Genomic DNA, 22296 nt, shown 5'->3' with positions numbered 1-22296 from the left:
TCCTGGGAGGAAGGATGCTCTGCCCTTGTGGTTTTGGTGTTTCCAGGCTCTTTCCAGTCCCTAGTGCTTTGGCATAGCTATTTTCTTCCAACATCTCAATCAAGGAAGTGCAGAAAAAAAGACAGTGCGGTGTAAGAAATGGACTCTTTTCCCATTGACCTCTTCTGATGGACAGGATGGGGTAGGAGGAGATGGGACATCTCAGTGATGCAGTGAGTTTCCTCAACGGTCCAGCCACAAAGCTGACAGGGACAAGTGTAACACAGGGAGGGAAGGGGGAGAATCATCACAACAGATTTCACTAGGATTGGCAAGTTCAGCTTTGCCCTGAGACCTCTGCAGTTTTCCCCAAGCACACAGAAAGAACGAGGCCAGCCCTCACGTGGGGAAGCAAACGCGCATCCCTGACAATCTGCTCTCCAAATACAGGGAGGAAAGTCAGGTAGGTTTTCCCTTGGCCCAGGAGTTTTGCAGGAGAGATACCACTGTGTCCCTCAGAACTCTTGTGCAAAAGCAGTTGTGTGGCCATGCTGACAGGAATTTTCCTTGCAGACAGAGTGAGCTTTTCCAACGCCAAATGAATGCAACGGAAACCTCTGGAAAAACCTTCTGTTGGAAATCTTCCTTTCCTCTTCTGTCCTATACCGCTCACTTAAGCCGAGGAGGAGTTTTAGGTAGAACTGAAACTGGCCCATGGTGCAAGGGGGTGCAGGGACTGCCCTAGGTTGCAACTGCACCTCTGGCTTTGACCTTAGCAGGAGATCCCAGGTGCTAATCCTGATTAACGAGGTTCCCTTAAGGTGGTGGTAACCTTGCTGAGGTCCCTGCTTCTGGGGGAATTGTCTCAGTGTAGCTTCTCCAAACAAAGCCTCCTGGCTTCAAAATTATAGTTTGGGTTTACTTCTCTAAATAGCTCATTCAGAGCTGGGTCAGGCCCACCAGCTGGGTATTCCTCTATTTAGGAGATACCCAAGGATGCTGAGAAGTTGCAGGATGCTTCAAAGGCAGCAGCTGGGGCTGGCTCTCCCAGAACTGGTGCTGGATCCCTTCTCTGCATGAGGAAGCCTAGTAGATACTGGGAAGGTTGTGGCCACCCCCAGGGGATCCCTGTGATTACAGACAACCCCTCTCCCCTCACAGCAAGGCATGTGGGATGAGCATGTGGCAGACAGGGTTCACATTTATGGTACTAGCAAGGGCAGTGCCTCCCAAAAAAGCTCCCAGAGGTGGCCTGGGAGGTCTGGAGCAGGCAGCTGTGAGGCCCCCAGTCACCAGCTGGCCACACATGGCCCCATAACGTGCTCTGGGGACCTGGTCTTACACACCTTCCCCAAGGAAGCCACGATTTCAGCCCCAAAAGGCTGGCAGTTCCCCATTTTTTCCTTTTGCTTCCTCTTTTGTGCACTCTGTCATCATCGCTCTGCCCTTTGGGCAGTGCATGGGGCCGCACTGTCTGTGCCCCTTCCTCCTCCTCACTGCATTTTCCTATGTCAGTCTTTCCTCACTCCCAGCACTGTCAGTCACCACGCTGTTCCCCAGCCTCTGAGTAATGGTCACACCAGGAATACTGAAAGAGACAGAGAAAAATTGGCCTGGTTTTGCCAACAGAAAATGAAAGAAGAAAACCCAACAGGGAAAGTCCACCCAGGGGAGAGCAGCCCGACCATAGCCTCTCCCTGCTGAAATGCAATGGAGAAAAGAGATGCCCCAGGACCTGGCCACTTTGCAGCACAAGAGGGATGCGGTGTGAGGGCTGGCAGAGCCTGGTGCCATGGTGCCCACAAGTCTCTGACCATGGCAGCAGGTGGCTTTCAGCTGGCATGGCTGAAATGGCTTTTCGTAGCAAGCTTGGCTGTAAGCTGGCTCCAAAGGAGGCAGACTATTCATGCTGGCCTCTGCTAGCTGCCAGCTGCCATGGCAGAACAGATGGCCTTGTCACTGGAGCTGTGTGCTGCAGTGATGCTGAAAACAGGTGAGAACAGCCCCCAGACCCCATATACTCATTTGTCTGCATACATGACTTGTCCTACTCATACGTTTTGCCCCCCTCCTATGCAAAGCTTGCTGGAGAATACGTATTTATTCCTCTTTGCCTTTGGAAGTGTTGATCCGGCCACTTCTCCCTTTATTATCAGCCACCGGTGAGTGTGTGCCAGCAGCACAGACCAGCACAGGCCACTGCAAATGTGCGTGGTCTCTCATTTCACACCAAACTCTGCAAAAACACCACTTCCTCTCTGCTAACCATTACACCCCATGAGCCGGACCTCAGAGCCCAGAACGATAGGACTGGGGTGACCAGCAACCTGGGGAGCTCTCATCTCACAGGAAGACTTCCATGAACCATTTCCATCCCGTGAGAAGAGCATGGTGCTATTCGGTGTCATTCCCAGGAGGTGATGTCCTGAGAAAATAGTTTAGCAAGTCTTGATGATGGAGAGCAGATGCTGAGCAGAAACCTGGCTGTGCATACTTATGTGACACAGCAAACAGGCTGCACGAAGGGCAGTGTTTTCCGGAATTAGTTGGGCAGGATTATACTTAGAGCTCATTAGTTAATTCAGGGCAACACTGTTAGGTCCCCATACACAGCAGCAAGCAAGATGCCATTTCTTCTGCTCCCGTAGCTGGGGGGCAGATGAGTTTGAAATGACTGTCTCTTCCAGGACAGGAATAGGGAGAAGCAGTGAAACAAGGAGGTGGCGGGTTCAAAGCAAGCCCAAGGAAGTGGCCGTGGCATAATGAAGCAGTGGAACTCCTCGCTGCAGGATGCTGAACATTTGCATGAGTTCAAAAAGCACCTGGGCCTATTCATGGAGGAAAAATCTATTAGGGGGCATTAGGGACACAGATCCCAGACCTGGCTCAGGAAGTCCCCCAGGCACATTGCACGAGACAGGAAGAGTTGCCTGGGAAGCGCTGGTTTGCTCACCCAGGTTCACGCTGTTTCGAGGTGCCTGGAGTAGGTTAGCTGCACTTGCAGCCAGGTCATTGATCTGGATGGACTTTTTCCATCTCTGTATTATAGCTGGAGTACAAAAAGCCCCTGGGTGCTCCCAGCGTTGTTGGACTTGCTGGGACATCTACTAAATGCGTCTGTTTTGTGCACAGTTTTACTGTTTGTGCTGTTCCTGCTCTTCTACTCGTTACTGTCTCTGCTGTTTGGTGGTTTTCCCTCATTCCTTCTGAGGCAGCACTAGTGGTGCTTGACACCACTCCTGGGGCTGAGCTGCCTGGTGTGGGGGCAGGTGCTCAGACAGTCAACAGGGCAGAGGTGGACTCTGGCTGGGCAGAGCACCAAGGACTGCTTCCTATTCCGCTAGGGGTTTTCTTTTCCCTTTAATGAGCTCGCTGGGCGAAGCAGAGAGCAGAGAGAGCGAGCTCCTTTCCAAGGGCACAAACTCGTGCCAGCCAGGCTGTGGCACGTGCCTATCTGTCTGCGTGCCAACTGCTGCACAAGTTGATTTCAGCCACGAAAGCATCTGTTTGGCAGCAGCCTGACGGCCTGAGTGAGGTCTCTGCTGCTTCCCTCTGTCCCTGCTGGAGCTGCCAAGGGCTTTATCATGAGTGCAAAGACAGTAGGATTAGGCCTTTCTCAGAGCAGGTCTTTTATTGCAAGAGACCTCACGCTGGCACAGGAAATCACTGAGAACTGAAGGGCAGAAGGCTGGAAGAGCTGTCCAGCCCAGTTTCACATTCCTTACGGAGGCACAGATATTGCCAACAAAGGTTTCCCATCCACCTGCCCCTCCAGAAGACGGTCCAGCTCCAAAGTTTAGTGGGGACACTCGGGGTGAAGTCCACGAAGCCCTTCACGGGTACAACCATCTGACGCACTCTGGGTGTGAGTCAATGCCTGATGCACCAAGACAGGAGGTGAATCAGTCACAGGGCTCTGCTGGGGGTGTCTAGGAAAACATCACGGCAGCTGCGATCACTTCTGACCCCCTGGGCCATCCACACTTGACCCTATGGCTGCCTCATCTCCGGCGGGGGACAGCAGGGCATGACAAGCCAGGGCCATGTGTCCCTGCCGGATTTGTGTGATCAGGCCGCAGCGGGAGCTGAGATCATCTGTGAGGCAGGGAAGGAAGATTAGCCAGAGGCACAAAGGAGCCCCACAGGGATTTCAGACTTTCTCCCCTTCCATAGCCTCCCGCAGACACGGAGATGCTCAGGTCTCCAGAGGCCACGGCTGCTGGCACAGGGACCACGAGAGGGACTGTGGCAGAAGCAGTGATGTGCAACTGTTTGCTGTGCTGAGACAGTGCTCAAGGCAGAACGCAGACTGGGAGGCGATGGAGAGGGAAGGAGCGTGGCTTTAAACTTGAACCTGATTGGGAGTTCTGTCTCATTGCAAAGAGGATGACTGCTGCCTCAGCAGCCGTTTCTGGGTTTGACTCTTCCTTTGATGCTTTATATACAGTTGCCATTATCTTGATCCCCAGCAGGCATCAGGCCATGCCAACCAAGTTAGACCCACACAGCCAAGGCTGCATTAGCCTAAGTGTGGCCATTTTAGTTTGGACCACTCTGCTCAGCAACTTTACACTGAGCAGCCCCAAGATCAGGGACAGATATATGGGAACAGAGCGAATATATGCCATAAGGACTCCAGCTACACTTCTAACCTCTGGACATCTCTGTGTTTAGTAACCCCTGACGATACTTGCTTCCAGGAGTGTATCCTTTTGGTTTTGAAACCCCCTAGACACTGCTTGCGTTTCCTGGTGATTTCTTATGCTGGTTTGACCTTGGCAGCTGATACTTTTGGTTCCTGTGCCTTGACACCTGGGTGAACACTCAACATCTCCAAGCCTCGTCACAGGGCACAGTCCTGCTGACAGAGCCTCCGAGGAGCCCTCCTCCTGCCTGGCACACTGTTTGAGGGACAAGAGCCCAGGTTCATCCCAGGAAAGACGGCAGGTTTCCATTCCCATGGTGCCCGCTATTTGGGCCTTGAGGTCAGGAATGGGTGCTAGGGAGCTGCGTGAAGCCAGCTGCACCCACTGCGCCTGTATAAGGAGAGGTGCCGGACACAAGTCACCTCTGTATAATTGGGAGGGGAGCCCCAGTTACTGCTGACACAGAGCCCCATGCATTTCCACTGCTGTTTCTAAACTCAAACAGGTACCGCTGTTCTATTCATAGAAATTAGTGGAAGATTTGTCATTCATAGCCCAGTTGTATGAGTCTGACGCTATGTATAAATAGGTTATGGTCACACTTACATAACACTGCCTTATTTGTGATCTTCTTGAGCCCAGGGGAGAAATGTCTCTTCCCCAGCCCTTTCTTCCTAGCAAAAAACGTCATTCAAAGCTCAGCTTCAATCCTATCACCGAGGCCGGATGCTTATCCAAACACAGGGAAATGCGAGTGAGGCATTTCTCTTTCAACTTGCAAACAGTGATGTCCCCAAACAAGGCAGCTGCTGGGATCCGCATGCCTGCAATGAAATACTGCACTGGGGCTGTAGAGCTTTCAGGAGTGATCTCTGGCTTCACAACCATGTGGGATCCAATGTATGCTAAAGGCAAAATGTCACGGGTGATGTTAAAGGTTAAAAATGCCACATCTTTCATTGGCTTCAATCTGGTTTCCAAAGCAGATTCCTTACACCAAGTCTGTCTTGCAGCAAACTGAGAGGAGGGGGTCAGCTTGCTTCACAGATTCACTTTTCTGGCTCTGCCGCATGCCCACATCCTACAGCCAAAGGTACTAGTCTAATGCCCACAGCACATGACATTTTAGGGGTTAAAGTGACCTTTGTGCTTGCTTTATCCACCTCACATATCTGCTTTATAATCCATGGTTGTGATAACACGATCATAGACCATGTGCATCCTGACACCTGAAATGGGGAAAGCTTCAGGGCTTTTGGAGAAGGCAGGAGAATTGAGGGGATGGGAAGAGGGTGCTGATGGGGTCTGCACAGTGCTGCAGTTGTATCAAATGTGACAAAATGTCAAGGACAGCTCATGCAGATTCTCCTGTCAGGAAGCAGCTTGCCGGGGTGGCTTGCCCTTGTCTGCCATGGTTGTAGAAATGACCCTCCATCCAACCAGGCACCACTAACTGAACCATGCGCTGGAAGATGCTCTGCCCAGGGCACAGCCAGACTGGCCCTAACCCTAACCCTGTGTCATGACTGGTCCCTGGGTCCTGCTGAGACTGAGGGGCAAGTCTGCCACGTCTGTGGGACCATTGAGCTCCTAAGTCCTTCGGAGCCAGAGGGATGCATCAGATCCACAGGCCCTTACCCACCATCCGGTCCTTGGGAATGCCACCAGCAACTAACCTCCAAGCCCTGTGGTTTGTGTTTCCTCACACTTCTGCCCCAGGGAAAGCCAGGTCAAAAGGAAACAGCATGCGGACTTCCCACAGGCAAGCAAACCTGCAGCAGAAAATGGCTTGGGTCACTTTGCATCCTGCTGATTTGAATGGGTCCTGCCCTGATCACATTTGCATGGGCACAAACAGGCTGCAGCTGTTGGGGACTTGGAGTGCCCTGTTACTGTTTTGAAGAAGGGTTGCTTTTTCCATCTCCCCATCTAGATCCGAGGAGGGGGGCATCCTATCTAGTGATTTATAGCTGATTTATTCTCCTATTTAGTAACTTATAGCTGGTATCCCCATGACAATAAACCCTCGGTCTGTCTGCTATTGCAGGGCAAAAGCAGCAGATTATTTGTCCTTCTAGAGATAAAGTCTGTAGGGCAGTTCACTGGTGTTGGAGTATTAACTGAGGCCTGAGTATACAAGGCAGATGTCCCAAAGCTCCTAGCATTTTTCATGTGCTGTCAGAAGCTTTCGGGCTGATGCATGGGCCTTTGGGGTTTGAGGCAACAAGGATTGTGGCAGGGTTGGGTGAAATGGTATAGTGGGAGGTGTCCCTGCCCATGGCAGGGGCCTGGAACTGGTCCTTTCCAACCCCAACCATTCTATGATTCAATATGCTGCAGCTACCTGCAGCCCGGTGTGAAGGAGCAGGGATGAGAAAGGGAGGTGCTTCAGTCCAGCCTGGGTCAAATCCGCTCCTCTGTCTCCACTACTCCCTGCACCAAGCACAGCGCTGCTGAAAAGCCCTCAGAGATGCTCTGCTGAAAGCAAGCTGTGTAGGAGCTGCTCTGCTGACAGCCCACCAGGAGCTGCATTTTATCTGGATGCCTTGGAGGACAGGGTGATGATCTGGGACATGCTTGCTGAAATGTGCTGCCATGGCCCTGGGTTTAAAGTAATGTCTGGGTCGATGTGAAGCGTAGCCATGAGAAGCCAGCACAGGAGGGATGCAGGTGGGTCTGAACAGCCACCTATGCTCAGGTACTCCCTTCCGCCCCTTCCACTGCCCTGGAGCTCAGGTTGCTCACGTGCTTTTGCAGCTGAGCGGTTGGAAAGTGCTGGAAACGAACATTTTCCCCTCCTCCACCTCCTTAACCAACCTTGCATAATTTCCCCTTTAGCCTCCCTAGACAGGTTCGTTACAATTCCCCTCCATTAATATGCAAATATGCCCTAGAGGAAAAGAGAGCTTGGATTTATTAACATGAATCTGTTAACTCTGTCACTGCTGCACTGCCCTTTGCAGACAGGAGGATGTTCCCCCAGCCTGGAAAGCCGGGAGAAAGACACTATGAAAGGAGAACCATAACGTGCAGCATGAGGACAGAAAGGAGCAAAGACCCCGCAGCACGCCGGCAAGGCTGGGTTCTGTGGGTAAGAGCAGACTTGCCAGTTGTTAAGACCTTGATTCTGCCTTTCACTTCTGCCGCAGGCTTCCTGCACATGCCAGGGCAAACCACTCAACCCTCTGGCTAACCGCTGGGAGCTGCCGGGGGAAGGTGCCAGCATCCTCAAGCTGGAACCTCTGCCACGTGCTGAGAGTGGCAGGGATACGGCTCAGCTCTGCTCAGCACAGCCGGCTGACCAGGAGGATGGGGGAATCGAGCTCATGGGGTAACTCCCGCATAGCAAAACCCTGGCCTGTGTCCAGCCCAGGTGGTACAGAGGGAGGCACATCTGCCCTGTGGCATGACGCAGCACGCCAGAGCCCCACGTGTGAGCACTGGGCCTAGGAGCTCAGGGAGCAGAGCCAGGAACGCCTGGAGGAGCCCAGAGGGATCTGGGCTGAGCTCAGCAGGTTGCCCACCCAGGGGGACTCGTGCCTCAGCATTTCCCTGGGCAGGGTAAGCCTTCAGATAGCCAAACAAATGGGTATCTATTGGCTGGTAAATTCGCAGCCTGGCTCTAATTTGGTTTCCACCGCCACAGCGAGATGAGGTGTAAATTCCTTTTCCTTAATTCAAGGTACATATTGACATTTAATCATGCAAATATGCGCCTCCTTTGGCAATTCATTTCCCTCCAGCTTCTTTCAACAACTGCCTCTTCTAGCCAGGGCCCTATAAAAGATGATTCTTTGACTGTTGCAAAGGAAATGAATGTCACTTGCTCTCCCTCTCTTTTCTTTTGGTTGGTTGTTTTCCAGCAGGGTATATTTCAGTTTATGCTATGCAGATGCCGACTGACAGGAATATTAGCTTTCGCGCTTCTCTAGGTTTGCAAAGTCAGAACATTAAACCATATGGGCTTCTCCCATCCCCATCCTTCCCCCTTTCCCCAGCCCTTTCTGCACCTCCTGCCCCTCCACCCCAGTAATTGTGTTGGTTCTTCTGCCTTGTGGCTTCTGCCTTTCAAGCATTTCTGGTGGTTCTTGGTTGCCCCATCATAACAGGCAAGGCTAACAAGGTTTCCTTCTCAGCTAACTGCAGTGAGGGAGATCCCTTTTTATCCCCACTGGTGGATCCTGCCTGGGTGCCATGGACTCGGTCCGGTTTGGGTGCTCTCACCTTCCTGTTCAGCCAGCAGTCTCTGAGCCATCACCATCTTCCTGCACCGTGTCAATGCTGTCTTCCTCTCCCACCTCAGACCATCTTGGCCCAGTCACATGCTGGACTATGAAAAGAAAAATGAGGATGCCAGGCATTGGATGCCTCGGTCATCCAATTTTAGTGTAAAAGGTCCAGGTCTACATTTGAGCACTGTCAGGGCTTTGGAGCAGACCCGCATGGAACTGGCCAGCATCTGTTCTCAAGAAATGCCCTGAGCACAGTTGTTGGCACTGGGGCTTGTGGCATCGCTTTAGTTTGAAAGCAGCCTGATGGGGACCTGTGGGTGAGATGACTTTGTGTAAGGTGGTTATGGGGAGGCCCTTTTGGGATCACTTCAGGGCTGTCAATTTCCCCCTTTGACTTTTAACCCAAAATAGTTAATAGTCATATAGTTAACAGTCAAATTCCATGTGAGGAATCGCATTGAAGAGCCTTCCATGGGGCTGCTCCTTGGGCAGGGTGCTGTGGTGTTTTACCGAGCTGTTTTCAGACAGGGACAACGTGGCAGTGTGCTCTATGTGGCACATGTGCTCTATGTGCTCAGTGGCAGGCACATATAGAGTACAGAGTGGGCTGCAGAGCTCCCTGCAGAGCGCTGCTTGGTGCCAGCCAGCCCAGCCTGGCCAGGAGCAAAGAGACAAAAGCAGGGATACACAGCCCATCCCCGGCTATACGTGTGTCCTATAGCGCGTGTATGCACCCGTGTGTACCCTGCAGCCTCTGCATACATGTGCATACCCAGCGGGGGATCGGGGGCACACACGACAAAGGCGCGGCGGCGGCACCACCCATTCCCCCCCCCCTCAAGCCCCGTGCTCCATTCACAAACCGAGGGCAAACATGGCCGGAGTTTCTTGTGAATGGGAGGCGGTGACGTCGCTCGCTCGCGCGAGCGCGCCCCTTCGCCCCGCCCCGCCCATTCATCCCGCGCCGCGGGGCCCGCGGCGCGGGATGAATGGGCGGGGCGGGGCGAAGGGGCGGGAGCGCGCGTGCCCCCCCCCTTCGGGGTAGTAAAGGCTCCGCCGTCCGCCGCGCGCGGGGGTGCGCGAGTGGCACCGGCAGCAGGGTCCCGTCCCCCGTCCCCCCCCCCCTCCTCTTCCTCCCTCCTTCCCCTCGCTGCCGGTCCCAGTCCCACCATGGTGGCCACGGAGGGTCTAAGGGAGATGGAGGGCAGCGCTCTGCGGCGACTGGTGTGCCGCGAAGAGGCCGGCGGCGGCAGCGGGCGGTGCCTGGTGTTGGACTGCCGTCCTTTCCTGGCTCACAGCGCCGGGCACATCCGCGGCGCTCTGAACGTGCGGTGCAACACGATCGTTCGCCGCCGGGCGAAGGGGGCTGTGAGCCTGGAGCAGATCCTGCCGGCCGAGGGGGACGTGCGAGCGCGGCTGCGCGCGGGGCTCTACGCCGCCGTCGTGGTGTACGACGAGCGCAGCCCGCGAGCGGAGGCCCTGCGCGAGGACAGCACCGTGGCGCTCGTGGTGCGCGCGCTCCGCCGCGACACGGCGCGCGCCGACATCCGACTCCTCGCAGGTATCGGCGGGAGAGGGCTGGGGTATCGTGATAGTGGGGAGGGAGGGAGGGAGGGGGGGCGGTGCCCGGTGGTCCCCGAGGTACCGTGCGCGGGTTGGGCGGAGCGGCGGCGAGCCCGAGAAGCGAGATTGCGAACTCCTTTGGAAGCGTGCGTGTGTATGGGATCCCTCTCTTCGCCTGAGCTCAAGCCCCACGCTGCCAGTGCCCCTTTGCAGCGGGCAGAGCCCTCCCTACATGCCTCTGTGTTTGCGACCGGAGCTTTACCCCCGGCGCGCTCTCAGCGCCGGCATGTAGTGAATGAAGTGCTGCGAGTGGTGGTGAGGATTGCCGTGAGGTGGTTGAGGGGAGGGGATGCGCGGCTGGGGCTCCTGCATGAGCTCTGTGGGGGCTTTCTTCTTTGTTTATAGCCTGAGAGTTCATTTATCCCTTGGTTTACTTACAGCAGGGGTGAGGATGTGTATGCAGAGCAGCAAATCCATTAGGGGGGTTGATAGATGGGGGAGCTGGCACTTGTGTTGTACTAGGCACAGGAGCTGCTCCAAGGATGCGATTACGATGTGCTGCTGCGGGAGCGCCGGCACAGCGAGGACTGGCTCGGGTGCACGCTCTCTGGTCCTTCCCCATGAGCCATCGTGGTGCTGGGAGCCGTGCATGTGTTAGGAAACACTGTCTGTGCTTCAGGGGTGGCCTTTGACAGCTGAGAGCTTCTGGTGTCCCTGTGGCAGGGTGCTTGGGGTCTCCAGCCCTTTACTTTTGAGGAACGGGCTCCTAGAGACTCAGTCTTGGCACAGGAGGCTTCCCCCTTCCTTAGCACAGAGCTGCTAAAATGGTTGAGCTTTCACAAGAGCCTTGCAGACCCAGCACTGTGCTGGTCCGAGTGCAGATGTATCGGGTGCAGGTCACAGCGAAGACCTGTGTGTGTTTTGTGTCGATCAGACTGCCCCCAGGCTCCCTTGTGAAACTGCCCTGCTGGGTGCTGCTGGGCCATGGGCACCAGCACGGCATGGTTCCTGTGTCAGGCAGTGCCCACATGCACGGCCAGCAGCTGCACACCACTGGATGTGGTACGTGGCCAAACAGGCGTTAAAAGGCGATAAAGGTACATTGAAGAGATACCCCTTTGTTTGAAAGGGTCGGTTTGCCTCTCCGAGGCAGAAGGTGTGCACACATCACCCTAAGCAGCTCAGGATGGTGCGATGGCCAACCGAGTGGGATGCGTGTGATAGACCCAGGGATTTTGGCATCAGACCTCCTGAAGACAGACGTGTAGCAGGGGCACTTGGTTGGGTGCTCTTTCAAATGGAGCCAGTAGGACCACAAAAGGATGTCAGGTCCTGGAAGCAGAGCCTCTGCAAGCTGTCCTGCTCCTGTGGGAGAGACAGTGCAAATTCAGGGGTGCACACGCATGTTCCTGCTTCAAGGTGCTAGAGCCTTTCCTTGTGTAGGGGGATGATACCAGGAAGGACACTGGGATACAGGCAGTGTCTGTCTCTAGTTGCTTAGGGATTCCTGGGCTGCTTTGCTGCGGACACTTACATCCACTGGTGTTGTGACTGTCTTGTTCAGGGCAGTCTCAGAGCTGAGGCTGGGTAAGGAACATGTGTCCTTGTGTGTGTGTGCTCTGGCAAGCCCAAATGCAGGCACAGGACCTGCAGTTAGGGTGAGCCTTCAGGAGCTATCCTGTGAATCAGGGCTTGGTCTAGCAAGATTCCTGTGGTGATAGTTCAATACCTGATTTCCGTTGGTTTTAAGGCTCAAGGTCAGACTCCACAAGGATGCCAGGGGTTTTCATTCGATTTGAATGGGAGAAGGAAATCTCACCTGAAGGATTTATTTGCAGCCAAGACAGCAGTTTCTCTGACCTGGGAAGCCAATGGGCGTTTGCTATTGTTTTACCTGCTGTTAGGAAGACCTGAGGTCACCTTTGCTTATCCCCCTGGCAGCGGATCAGGGGAGCAGCTGCTCTTTCACAGGGCACTCGCCTGTTCCGCTCACACCTGTGCCCTTGAGAGGCAATGGGCACCTCTCTGGAGAGCTGCTTTGCTGTGGGTTAGCTTCAGTGTACCTGGCCAGTGCCAGAGCTCCCCTGACCCGGTGTTCCTGCTGAGCTCTGGGCTGGAGGGTCAAGCTGGGAAAGCTGGAGACCTCCCTGTGCTTTGCAGCAGGATGATGTGTCTGAGGAAGCTGGGAACTGAACAGTCCTTGGCCTGAGAGCAGTGTTTCCCATTGAAGTCAGAGGATGCTCACATCAAATCCCGTCTCCATCGTCTTTGGTGGCTTTGGTGTGGGGTTTTGGCTAGCGGTGTGTAGGGGACTAAACCTGAGAACAGAGACTTTGAAGCAGCCAAGAGCATCGCAGAGTTCTTGGAGCTCTGGTTCCAAGGGAGTGGTGGGGCCTTAAGGATTCCCCCGTGCTGCCAGGAGTCTACTTGCGCATCCTGGGGCAGGAGACCACTCTCCATCACTGCAGCATCATCTAGTGGCGAAGGGCATGGAGGGATGCGTCAGCTCCAGCTCCGGTGTTCTGCAGTGGGATAAAGCTTCGTGCCTCTCTCCTTGCAGGGGGTTATGAGCGCTTCTCCTCGGAGTACCCTGAGTTCTGTGCAAAAACCAAGTCCCTGAGCAATGTGTCACCTCCCACCAGTGCTGAAACCCTGGATTTGGGCTGTAGTTCCTGTGGGACCCCCTTTCATGACCAGGTATGTCTGGGAGCCTGGTGCTCAGCTCTTTTGATGGCTCCTTCCAGAATTCCAACCTGGTCCTGCTGGAGTCTCAATCTCTCCCTGATTCCAGCAGAGCTAGAGCCTGGGGTCGTCTCTTCTGCATGGTGGTCCTCCTGATTCCAGGGTGTTTGTGCTTCCTGGGGAACTGACAAGTCCAGATCCTGTTAACCAGGCTGGCCTGTTCCTGAACAGGATGGGAAGGGGGAGGGCTGAAATGGGTTTAGCAGCCCAGAAGGGCAGCCTCTGCTCCCTCTTTCCAGGGCCTGGATCAGGTGCCAGGTTCCTGCGCTGCTCAGGGCCTCCAAGCCATCTGGATGTGTCTTGCCCACCGCTGTCCCCTGGTCACCCCCACAGCTGTTGTTTTCCTCTGTAACAGGGTGGCCCTGTGGAGATCCTTCCCTTCCTCTACCTTGGCAGCGCCTACCACGCTGCCCGGCGGGACATGCTCGATGCTCTGGGCATCACAGCCCTGCTGAACGTCTCCTCAGACTGCCCCAACCACTTCGAGGGGCTCTACCAGTACAAGTGTATCCCCGTGGAGGATAACCACAAAGCCGACATCAGCTCTTGGTTCATGGAGGCAATTGAGTACATTGGTGAGTGCTTCTGTCTGTGTGTGTTTCACTGGGAGGGAGGTTCCTGCCTCGAAGAGCTGGAGGGTCAGAGGGGCCTGGGGTCCAGCAGGTTCCAAGCCAGTTGTTGCTCGGGTGGGAGGGAGGTCATCACCTCCTGCAGGTCTGGTGAGGGTTTGGGCTGTGTTGGAAGGGCCACGGTCTCACCTCTTATGCCGTTGCCCTCCAGACTCGGTGAAGGAGTGCTGTGGCCGGGTTCTGGTCCACTGCCAGGCTGGTATCTCCCGCTCAGCCACTATCTGCCTGGCTTACCTGATGATGAAGAAGCGTGTCAAGCTGGAGGAGGCCTTCGAGTTCGTGAAGCAGCGCCGGAGCATCATCTCCCCTAACTTCAGCTTCATGGGGCAGCTGCTGCAGTTCGAGTCACAGGTGTTGGCCACCTCGTACACAGTGGAAGCCGTCAGCCCCTCGGGGAAGCTGCGGGAGCGGGGCAAGGCCACCTCCACACCCACCTCTCCGTTTGTCTTCAGCTTCCCGGTCTCGGTCGGTGTCCACGCCACCCCCAGCAGCCTCCCCTACCTGCACAGCCCCATCACCACGTCACCCAGCTGTTAGCTCAGGGGCTGAGGCCAGCCAGGCAGAGAGGGCTGGGCATGGAGCACGGCAGGAGGGCACGGAGCCCTGTGATGCTAAAGCAATAGTGCTGGACACTGCCATTCACCCTGGACTCGATGTCTTCTTTTCGTAGGGAAATTTCTTACCTCATCTTGGTTTTTTTTGCTTTGTAATTTTATGTTTTGAAAGCATGAAAGTTGTAAAAGCCACAAACCCTGACACCGTCCAGGCTCTTTGGGGAAGGAAAACAATGGCATACTGGGTTTCCTCAAGTGCCTGGCCTTCATCTCTTTCCACCCCTATTTGATTGTCTTCTTTTTAGAAGAAAGACACAGCTCCCCTTCTCCCCATACTTCTGCCCCTAGCTCATCCGGGTTGAAAAGGGAGCACACCCTCTTGATTGTGCAGCCGTCTTCCCCCTTGCACAGAGACATGGGTATGTGTGGTGGGTGCTGCTTACCTGAGCCAGTTACACTGGGTGAGGAGCAGAGCTGCAGGCAGGGCCTTGGGGCAAGCAGGAGTGGAGGCACAGGGCTGCCTGCAGTCAGCCTCAGCCCTGCCAGTGCCTATGGAAGTGATGCAGGAGCTGGGAGAGGCACCAGCTAAACCCATTCCTGTGGCTGGGAGGGGGTTAGGACAGGGAGATGCAGTCCTAAATGACTCTTTTTTTTCTTGCCTCTGTGGATCCCTGGCTCCTACAAAACTGAGGTCCAGTCTCCTGTGGCTTAGAGAAGAGAAAGGGTTGAGGGCAGCAGTCTGGGCTGCTTCTGATTACTTTCTCTGGTTTCCTCCCCACCCATCCCATGGCTGCTCTTCCAAAAAAAGGCAGGATGGGATGTGGGTGTAATGGAAGAGAGAAGCAGCCAGGTGGAGGAAAGGCTGGCCCAGAGACATCCATCCAGCATCTTCAAGCTTCTTCCAGCCCTTCTCCACCCGAGCTGGGTGGTGTTCACCTGTGCAACACTGCTGCAGCCTGCGGTTCGAGCCTGGAGAATGCCTCATCCTCAACCTACCTGGAGCCCCGTTTCCCCCCAGTCCCATCCAGCACACAAGATGCCTGTGTGGCTGATGTATATATGTATGGTTTGTTCCCTTTTTATTTTCTAGAGATTAACTTTTTATTTATTGCCTGAGGGAGGGAGAAAACAAACTGTTTGGAGAAAATAAAAATAAACCTGTTTTCAACAGTTGTGGCTGGAGCAGGTTTGTGCTAAAGCCAAGACAGAATGGCAGCTTCTACAGAGCAACTGTTAAAAATGTATTTATTGTATTTTAAACTAGTACAAGTATTGCAGATCAGACATTTAGCCAAGCACATTTATAGATCAAACTCGGTTGTTACAGAGATGTTACCTAAAGTCCACCGTGTAGGTAGGCTGAGAACCTGCCCATCGTCTTCTTTGAGAGAGAAGGTAAAGGAGGAAATAAATAAATGATAACCCAGTCCCAGGTAATTGGCAACCAAGAGAGGAAACACGCAGGGCTAGTTATGAAAACAAGTTATACAAAGAAAAGCCTAAAAACTCAACCCCCAGGTACACTGTCATCTAAGTTGGCAGAGAAAGCAACTGAAAGAAGATGCACAAGCTCATGGGACTGCGGCACAGAAACATCCCCACTTCAATGGACAGAGCTGAAGCAAGTTCTGCAGCTGTTAAGGAGGAAGTGTCAGAATTACCTTGTGATGCAGGGACTGTAATGGTCTGTATCAGTAATTAACAGAACCAACACTAAAAATTGCCACCAACAGGATCAGTAGGACAGAAACAGATGTATCGAAACCAGGCAGATAATATGAGCTGACAGGCATATGTGTTAGTGTAATGGGAAATGCATCTGTTTCTCGTGTCCCCTACTGGTTCCTGGGCTCATTCACCTCACTTCAGAAGTTGTAATAGATGCTGTCTCCTGGTCCTCTAGCTTTCACAGGTGGGAACACTGCCACTCCATCTCTGCTGCTCCCTGAAAGATGAGGAGAGCGTGCTCTGGGCTGTGCCAAAGCCACCACCTCTGATCATCAATAGATTCAAGTCTATGGTGACTCACAGGCCACTCACTACCCAAGGCTAGAACTGGATCTGTACTTACCCACATCTTCCCCAGCAGTGCTACAGCATAGCTTAAAATGACTGAAGCGTGCGTTAGACCTTCAGCTTTTGCGAAAGACTAGCAGTGTTCAAACTAACCTGTTTTGTGGTTGGACCCTTCCTTTTACCCATCTTTCTAAATAACCTGGGTAATTTCTGTTAACAGTTCCATATGGAAATTCTAGGTAGTGCAAGTACTGTGCAGGAGCTTGGACTGCCCTGCAGGGATGCAGGAGTTTCTTGTGAGAGGATTTGCTGCTGTCTTTAGTTCCTGCAGGCCACGCAGTGGCACATCTTGCATTCACAGCAAGCAGACATCTCTAACCTACAACAAACAGTAGGATCAGCTAGTTTCCAGAGCCAAGGAAGCACCCTTCTCCAGAAGCTACTCTGTCCCCTGTACCATATGCCTCTTGTGTGTCTGCTGCCCACCAAAGCCTGCAATGGAGAACATTTTGCGGGGCTTTCTTTTTGCTTAAGCAAGTGTAGAGGTTAGGTTTGGGGTACTCCTATTATCAATAAGCACGGTACAAAAGTTTGCAGGCAAAATAAATTCCTGCTGCATAATGCAATGGGATTCCATGGCATCACATGCAAACATTCAAAACAAAGGGTAGAAAAACACATTGCTCATTCCTTGGACTGCAGACCAATAGTGACTGCAAAACGGTGGGAGTAGCAGAAGAGGTTTGTAACAGTCCCTGTGGAGCTGGGATCAGAACAGATTGGCAGATAAAAATAAGGGTGAGAAAATAAGATACAATAAGGTACTGTACTCTCTGCTTTTAATCCTAACAAGTTTTGTTGACAGCATTCAGACTGCTGTGTCACTCTGCACCACGTACCTGATTCATCTGTCTCATGGAAACAATGTCAGCAATGGAGAGCAGAACCCTCCATTCTTTGCTACGTGATGAAGTTTCTTTCTGTTTGCCTATTAAGGTCCTGACATTTCAAAACGCTGCCCCAAAGAGACATGGGCAAAACTCAACAGGCCTGAGAGAGACAACTGTCCTTTTCCCAGCAGACACCATGCTCTGTCGCAGGGGGAATAGCTCTTTCTGGAGCCCAGTGAGAGGTGCCCAGGCTCCCAAGCCTACGGGATGGCTTAGCCCAGAATGTTCTTGCATCCTCAGCTCCTCCTGTGCCTCCACTGGTGACTTAATGCTGCAAGTGAACAACTGGTGAGCAGGGGACTGCCCTTCTCAGGAAGTCAGAAAACCGTTTCTCAGGAGACAGCAGCTGCCTGGTTACAGGGGCATGCCTTTTTTAAGGTCCCATTCTCTAGAATTAGGAAGCATCACGTTAACTCCCTTGGCTGAAGCAGCAGCATCTGTACCGTTAACAAGCTGCCAAATGCGGCTCTACCACCAAACCCATCACCAGCTTTCTCACGGGTAACTTTGATGCTGATGGGCAGATCCTCACTTTGTTTGAAACTGTAAGAGGAGCTACAACAACATACGCCAGGAGAGGCAGACGCTATTCTCGCACAGGTTTCTACGACACACAGACGCATCATCAGGCCTAGGTATTCCTCTGTGTCTGGTCACAAACAGACAGGAGATCACATCATTACAAGACAAAAACCACTGCAAAACGATTTCCTCACACAGCACCTTTACTCTGCACAGAACATCAGATACGTTAACACTGGCAGTTCAAAGATACTGGACAGCATTTTTATCCTCTGGAAGTTCAAGGCTGCAGAAGAAATCCAGACTAGCCATTAGTTCAATCAGCACACAGGAAACAACAAGCAGGAACAGAATCTGGTGCGGGCTTGGTGGGGTTTTCTGTTTTTAGGTTTGTTCATGTGTTTGAAAGATGTAAAGCTTTTAACTTCCACACCCACGTTAACCATTTTGCTCACCTAAGCAGCACAACTGTTTCACCATTTAAAACTATGTCTAACTGGGGATGGTGAGCAAACACGCACTCTCACTGCTATCTGAAACCCTAGTGTAGATAGGCACATCTCCCCACTCCATTATTAGCTAAGTTAAAAACAAACCCCAAACTTTAATGATGAATACAAAGCTTCAAAGCCTAGTGGTGATCTCTGCAATCCTAACACTATTAAACAAGTAGCCAAAATACAAGCACCCAATTTCATCAATGAAATCTGATTAAAAGGACAACTAGGCTAGAGCCTGCCTTGGACTTCAAAGCTACATATTTAATTAGGTCACAAAATGAAGCGAGAACCATAGATCCACTGCCAGCTTAAGAAAAGTAAACCCCAAAGTTCAAGGATTTGTTGAAATATTGCTATTCCTAAGGTTTTCTCTAAAGAGAATTACAAACAGATAATGCGCAGGTAGCCATATTGCACTAAATGACTGGTTTTACAGTGGGTGAAGTTCCTCTGTGAGGACAGCTTGCTTCAGCATTAATGTCTTCATGTTAAAACTGAAACTGCGTGTCTTAATGCTGAAAGTGAAAAGCTCTTCAGGTTTAAGTCTGTTTTATCCAAACACGTCTGCAAACTCCCACTTATGGGGAGCACATCCGTTTTTATAAACTAAAAGCACGCTATTCTGTTGTTTCCTTGCTTTAAGGGAGATAACACCTGAATGCATGAACTGGATCATCAGGTACCAAACGGTGCCGGTTGACAGGCAAACATACAGCATGTTGTGTTCCAAGGAACATCTTTTTCTCCGGTTGTTACATGCTCAACACTGAAGCACATCTCCTGGTATTGGCTGGTAAGGAAAAAAAACGAACACGGCTCTGTTTTCAGCCTTCTCTGAAGCTGTTAAACCAACAATAACAAAAAATATGTTTCTACCTCTGTTAAATGCATATCCTCCATGGGGGGGACTTCTGAAACTGTTTGATGCTGTGCTATGCAATGCTTAAAATAACTTTCTCTTACCCAGTGAAATAAACCTGGGAACTCGCGGGGAAGGGGGTTCGAGTGAATAAATCCTAGCTTTGTTCTCTGGTATACCTGCAAAGAAAGCCACTTGCCCACTGGTGTTTTAAAAGTTCATTCTCATCAAAATGTAAAATCGATATTTAAAAAAGTTACTATTTTTTGTAAATCCTTTAAACTCTTCAACTGTGGTGTCACACGCAAAGGTGTGACACGAAGCTGCTATAATACACTCTCCATGACCAGTCTGAAACCCATTTACTGGGTCTCGTATCACAGAGGGACATGAACCAGATACGCCCTCATGCATGCAATCTTCTGACTTTTCACCTGTTATCTCCCAGCAAAACCATGCGCCACTGGAACCGGAGAACGTTTCACAGACTTCATGTACTTAATAGAAGCCTTATAAAACGTTCTTTTAGAGATGCCAGCAGAGGGCATTGACCTGCTTTATGAAGTTGTTCTTCCAAGCCCAAGAGCTGGTTTTACCCTTGCAAACACGTCCTAGGGCTTCCCCCAGAAAACTCACACAGACAAAGCAGTGAACCGACGTTTCCACTCTAAAGCTACACTCACTCATATTATCGTTTGCTCAGAGGTGTGCAAAAACCCCCTATATTGAAGAACTGGACCTAGCCCCTTCTCAGATTAAATTCATATTGCATTGTTAACGATTTTAGTCAACTTGACTTTGTGCAAAATATCTTTAAGAAGGTTCTGGCTCAACTTCAGAATACAAAAGGAAAATAAATAGTTGAGTAGGATCTCTTGAAAACATAAAATGAATGGTGTATGCTGAAAAGAAAGTTACGGGCTTAATGCAATTGGTCTGCAAATAACTAGAATAGTAGTGTCTGAAATTTTAACACGTGAGATGGCACTGATGAAGATTTCTGTTTGCACAATAATGTTCCCAAGGTCTAGATCAAAACAATGTTATTTTACACAAAGTAACTGCAGAGACTAGGAGCCTGAGATATGTTATTAAAAGGCAGTCCCTTGTAAACTTTCCTCAAAAGGAACAGTAGCAGTTGAGTATGCAAGAGTTACTCATATCATATTCATCAAGACAGCAATGCTTCATAAAAGACATACAGCTTATTCCCAGGTTGTTAACAATTTTATATGATACTGATTTTCTGAAACACGCATCCATCCAGTCCAAGATTGAAGTCGCATCCTTCTTCACTGCTCTGTAGCTACTAGGTCTTTTGCTCTGCTGCTGTTGCTGTCTGTGAGGGAGCTTCTGGCTTCACAATCTGGTACGTAATGAGATATTCTGGGTAAGCCTGAAAGTAAGGCAAGAAAAGAAATCATTGCTTTATGCAAGGGTATGCTCAGCAAGCTCATGCGTTGGATTTCATGAAACAGTGATCAGGAAGGACACTGCAAGAAATCAGCTCTTGTTCTTAGAGTGCAAAAGAAAAAGCAGACTTCAAACCTAGCCAGCACTAAGTGGGAACTGCTTAATGCAGTTCATACCTTCAGTAATGCACTAGCATAAATAAAGACGTCTCTTCTATGCAGACACTGCCGGAAATTGTGTGCGCAACAGGAATTCATAGTCAGAGTTACTCTCCTTGTTAGCTAACCCTATAGGTCAGTCAGTGCCTGTAAGTCACTCAGTCATCTCAGATGACCAACACAGTCTAACCCTAAAATGCTGACTTGCCATGTGACCTGCAAATGCCTTTATTGGCAGTAAAATGCTTAGTACATCCAAAACATGTAGCCCAGTCATCTGTCCAGAGTTTTCTGAAGGCAGCTAAAGTTTCATTCAGAAAGAGCCAGACAGATGAGAGGAGACTGGGCAAACAGAGGCCTCAAGAAATCCAGCAAGGGCAAATGCACCTCAGATTAAGTCCTTGTAGTAACACTGCAGGATGGGAAGCAGTTCTGCTGAAAAGGTGCTGGGTGTTCCTCGGGTGACAGCAAGCTAAAGTGGAATCAAGCATGTCCTGGCAGCAATAAAGGCTACCAGCATCAACAGCATGTGTAGCCAATTAACCAAGTATAGCAGTGATTGCCACTTATTCAGTACTCCCTTGAACACATCTAGACAACCGCATACAATTTTTAGGCCTTCCAGTACAAGAAAGATTCCAACAAGCTGGAGCCAAGTTCAGCAAAGGACCAGTAAGATAGTCAGCAGGAAAGAACACAGGGTAAGAAGAGGCTGAGGCAGATGGGTTTGTTTGGTTCAGAAAAGGAAAGGCTTTGTGGGACCTCATAGCAATCTTCTGGTCACATAGGGAAGGCTACTGAGAAAAAAGACCCGGAGTCTTTTCTGAGCTGTGCATCAGGAGAATGAGATTAAGTAAAACACGGGAGGTTCCTATTGGATTTTTTTTACTCTGAGGATAATTAAGCACAGGAACAAGCTGGTGAAGGAGGCTGTAAAACACTGTTCTCTAAGGGTCTTTGAGACCTGCATGGTTAAAGCAAGCCCTCAGCAATGTGGTCTGAATTGAGTGCGAACAAGAGGCTGGCCTAGGTGACCTCCCCAGGGTTCCTTCCAGCCTGAACTTGATTTATAATCCTGGAGCCATCCAGAGGAGTAAGCAAACCACTTTTCTAGACTAAAGGTCTAGTTTATTATCTGAGTTATTCAGATTAAAAATCAGCTCCTGAAGACTGCTTTGTTTTCAGCTGCCATTTAAGGGTAGTGTCTGGCAGCCAGTGATACTGCCATTCCTGGCAATCTACAGGTAAAAAGCCCCAAATCCTCAACATATACAAGACGCCCAGAAATTCACCGTTCTTATTACTGCAGTAATGCCAATAAAACACAATGGGAGAAACAGGGCCTGCTGAGAGAAAACTAAAACTCTTAATAGACTCTAGCAGTGCTGCACAGGAGGCGTTAGGCAATTCTGCATGGTGTAAATGAGAGCTGCTCAGTGGACAGACATAGCATTTGCTGGCTTGATACAGTTCACTGATTATTTCCACATTTAAATGGAAAACAACCCTATAAATAATAAATCTAATCAACCT

General features: G+C 51.2%; 2 protein-coding genes across 4 annotated transcripts in view; one reads left to right on the top strand and one right to left on the bottom strand.

Annotated features, from left to right (window-relative positions):
• Window positions 1–10007: 10007 nt before the first annotated feature.
• Window positions 10008–15515, top strand: DUSP4 (dual specificity phosphatase 4). Its single transcript, XM_061374350.1, has 4 exons — window positions 10008–10418; window positions 12981–13117; window positions 13518–13737; window positions 13943–15515. The coding sequence occupies exons 1-4, from the start codon at window positions 10028–10030 to the stop codon at window positions 14326–14328; spliced, it is 1134 nt and encodes a 377-aa protein (XP_061230334.1). The 5' UTR covers window positions 10008–10027; the 3' UTR covers window positions 14329–15515.
• A 1381-nt stretch (window positions 15516–16896) lies between these two features.
• The window catches only part of TNKS (tankyrase), a 138380-nt gene continuing 132980 nt past the window's right edge, over window positions 16897–22296 (bottom strand). For all 3 annotated transcript variants that reach the window (XM_061374200.1, XM_061374210.1, XM_061374218.1), the window contains one exon: window positions 16897–20588. In XM_061374200.1, the coding sequence (XP_061230184.1) occupies window positions 20502–20588 (87 nt within the window). In that variant the 3' untranslated portion in view covers window positions 16897–20501. The remainder of the gene's footprint in view (window positions 20589–22296) is intronic.

The sequence above is a fragment of the Neopsephotus bourkii genome, unplaced genomic scaffold (assembly GCF_033783945.1).
Source record: "Neopsephotus bourkii isolate Nb327-2 ecotype Australia unplaced genomic scaffold, CSIRO-AGI_Nbou_v1 NB_168, whole genome shotgun sequence".
In the NCBI taxonomy this organism is placed as follows: Eukaryota; Metazoa; Chordata; class Aves; order Psittaciformes; family Psittacidae; genus Neopsephotus; species Neopsephotus bourkii.
The sequence above is the reverse complement of the archived record's forward strand: the minus strand, read 5'-3'. Positions and strand labels throughout refer to the sequence as shown.

Excerpts from the sequence above, each read along its gene's own strand:
- DUSP4 (XM_061374350.1), top strand. The coding sequence starts at position 10,028 with ATGGTGGCCACGGAGGGTCTAAGGGAGATGGAGGGCAGCGCTCTGCGG. Across the intron at positions 13,118-13,517 it reads GGACCCCCTTTCATGACCAG|GGTGGCCCTGTGGAGATCCT; the intron begins GTATGTCTGGGA and ends CCTCTGTAACAG. Across the intron at positions 13,738-13,942 it reads GGAGGCAATTGAGTACATTG|ACTCGGTGAAGGAGTGCTGT; the intron begins GTGAGTGCTTCT and ends GTTGCCCTCCAG.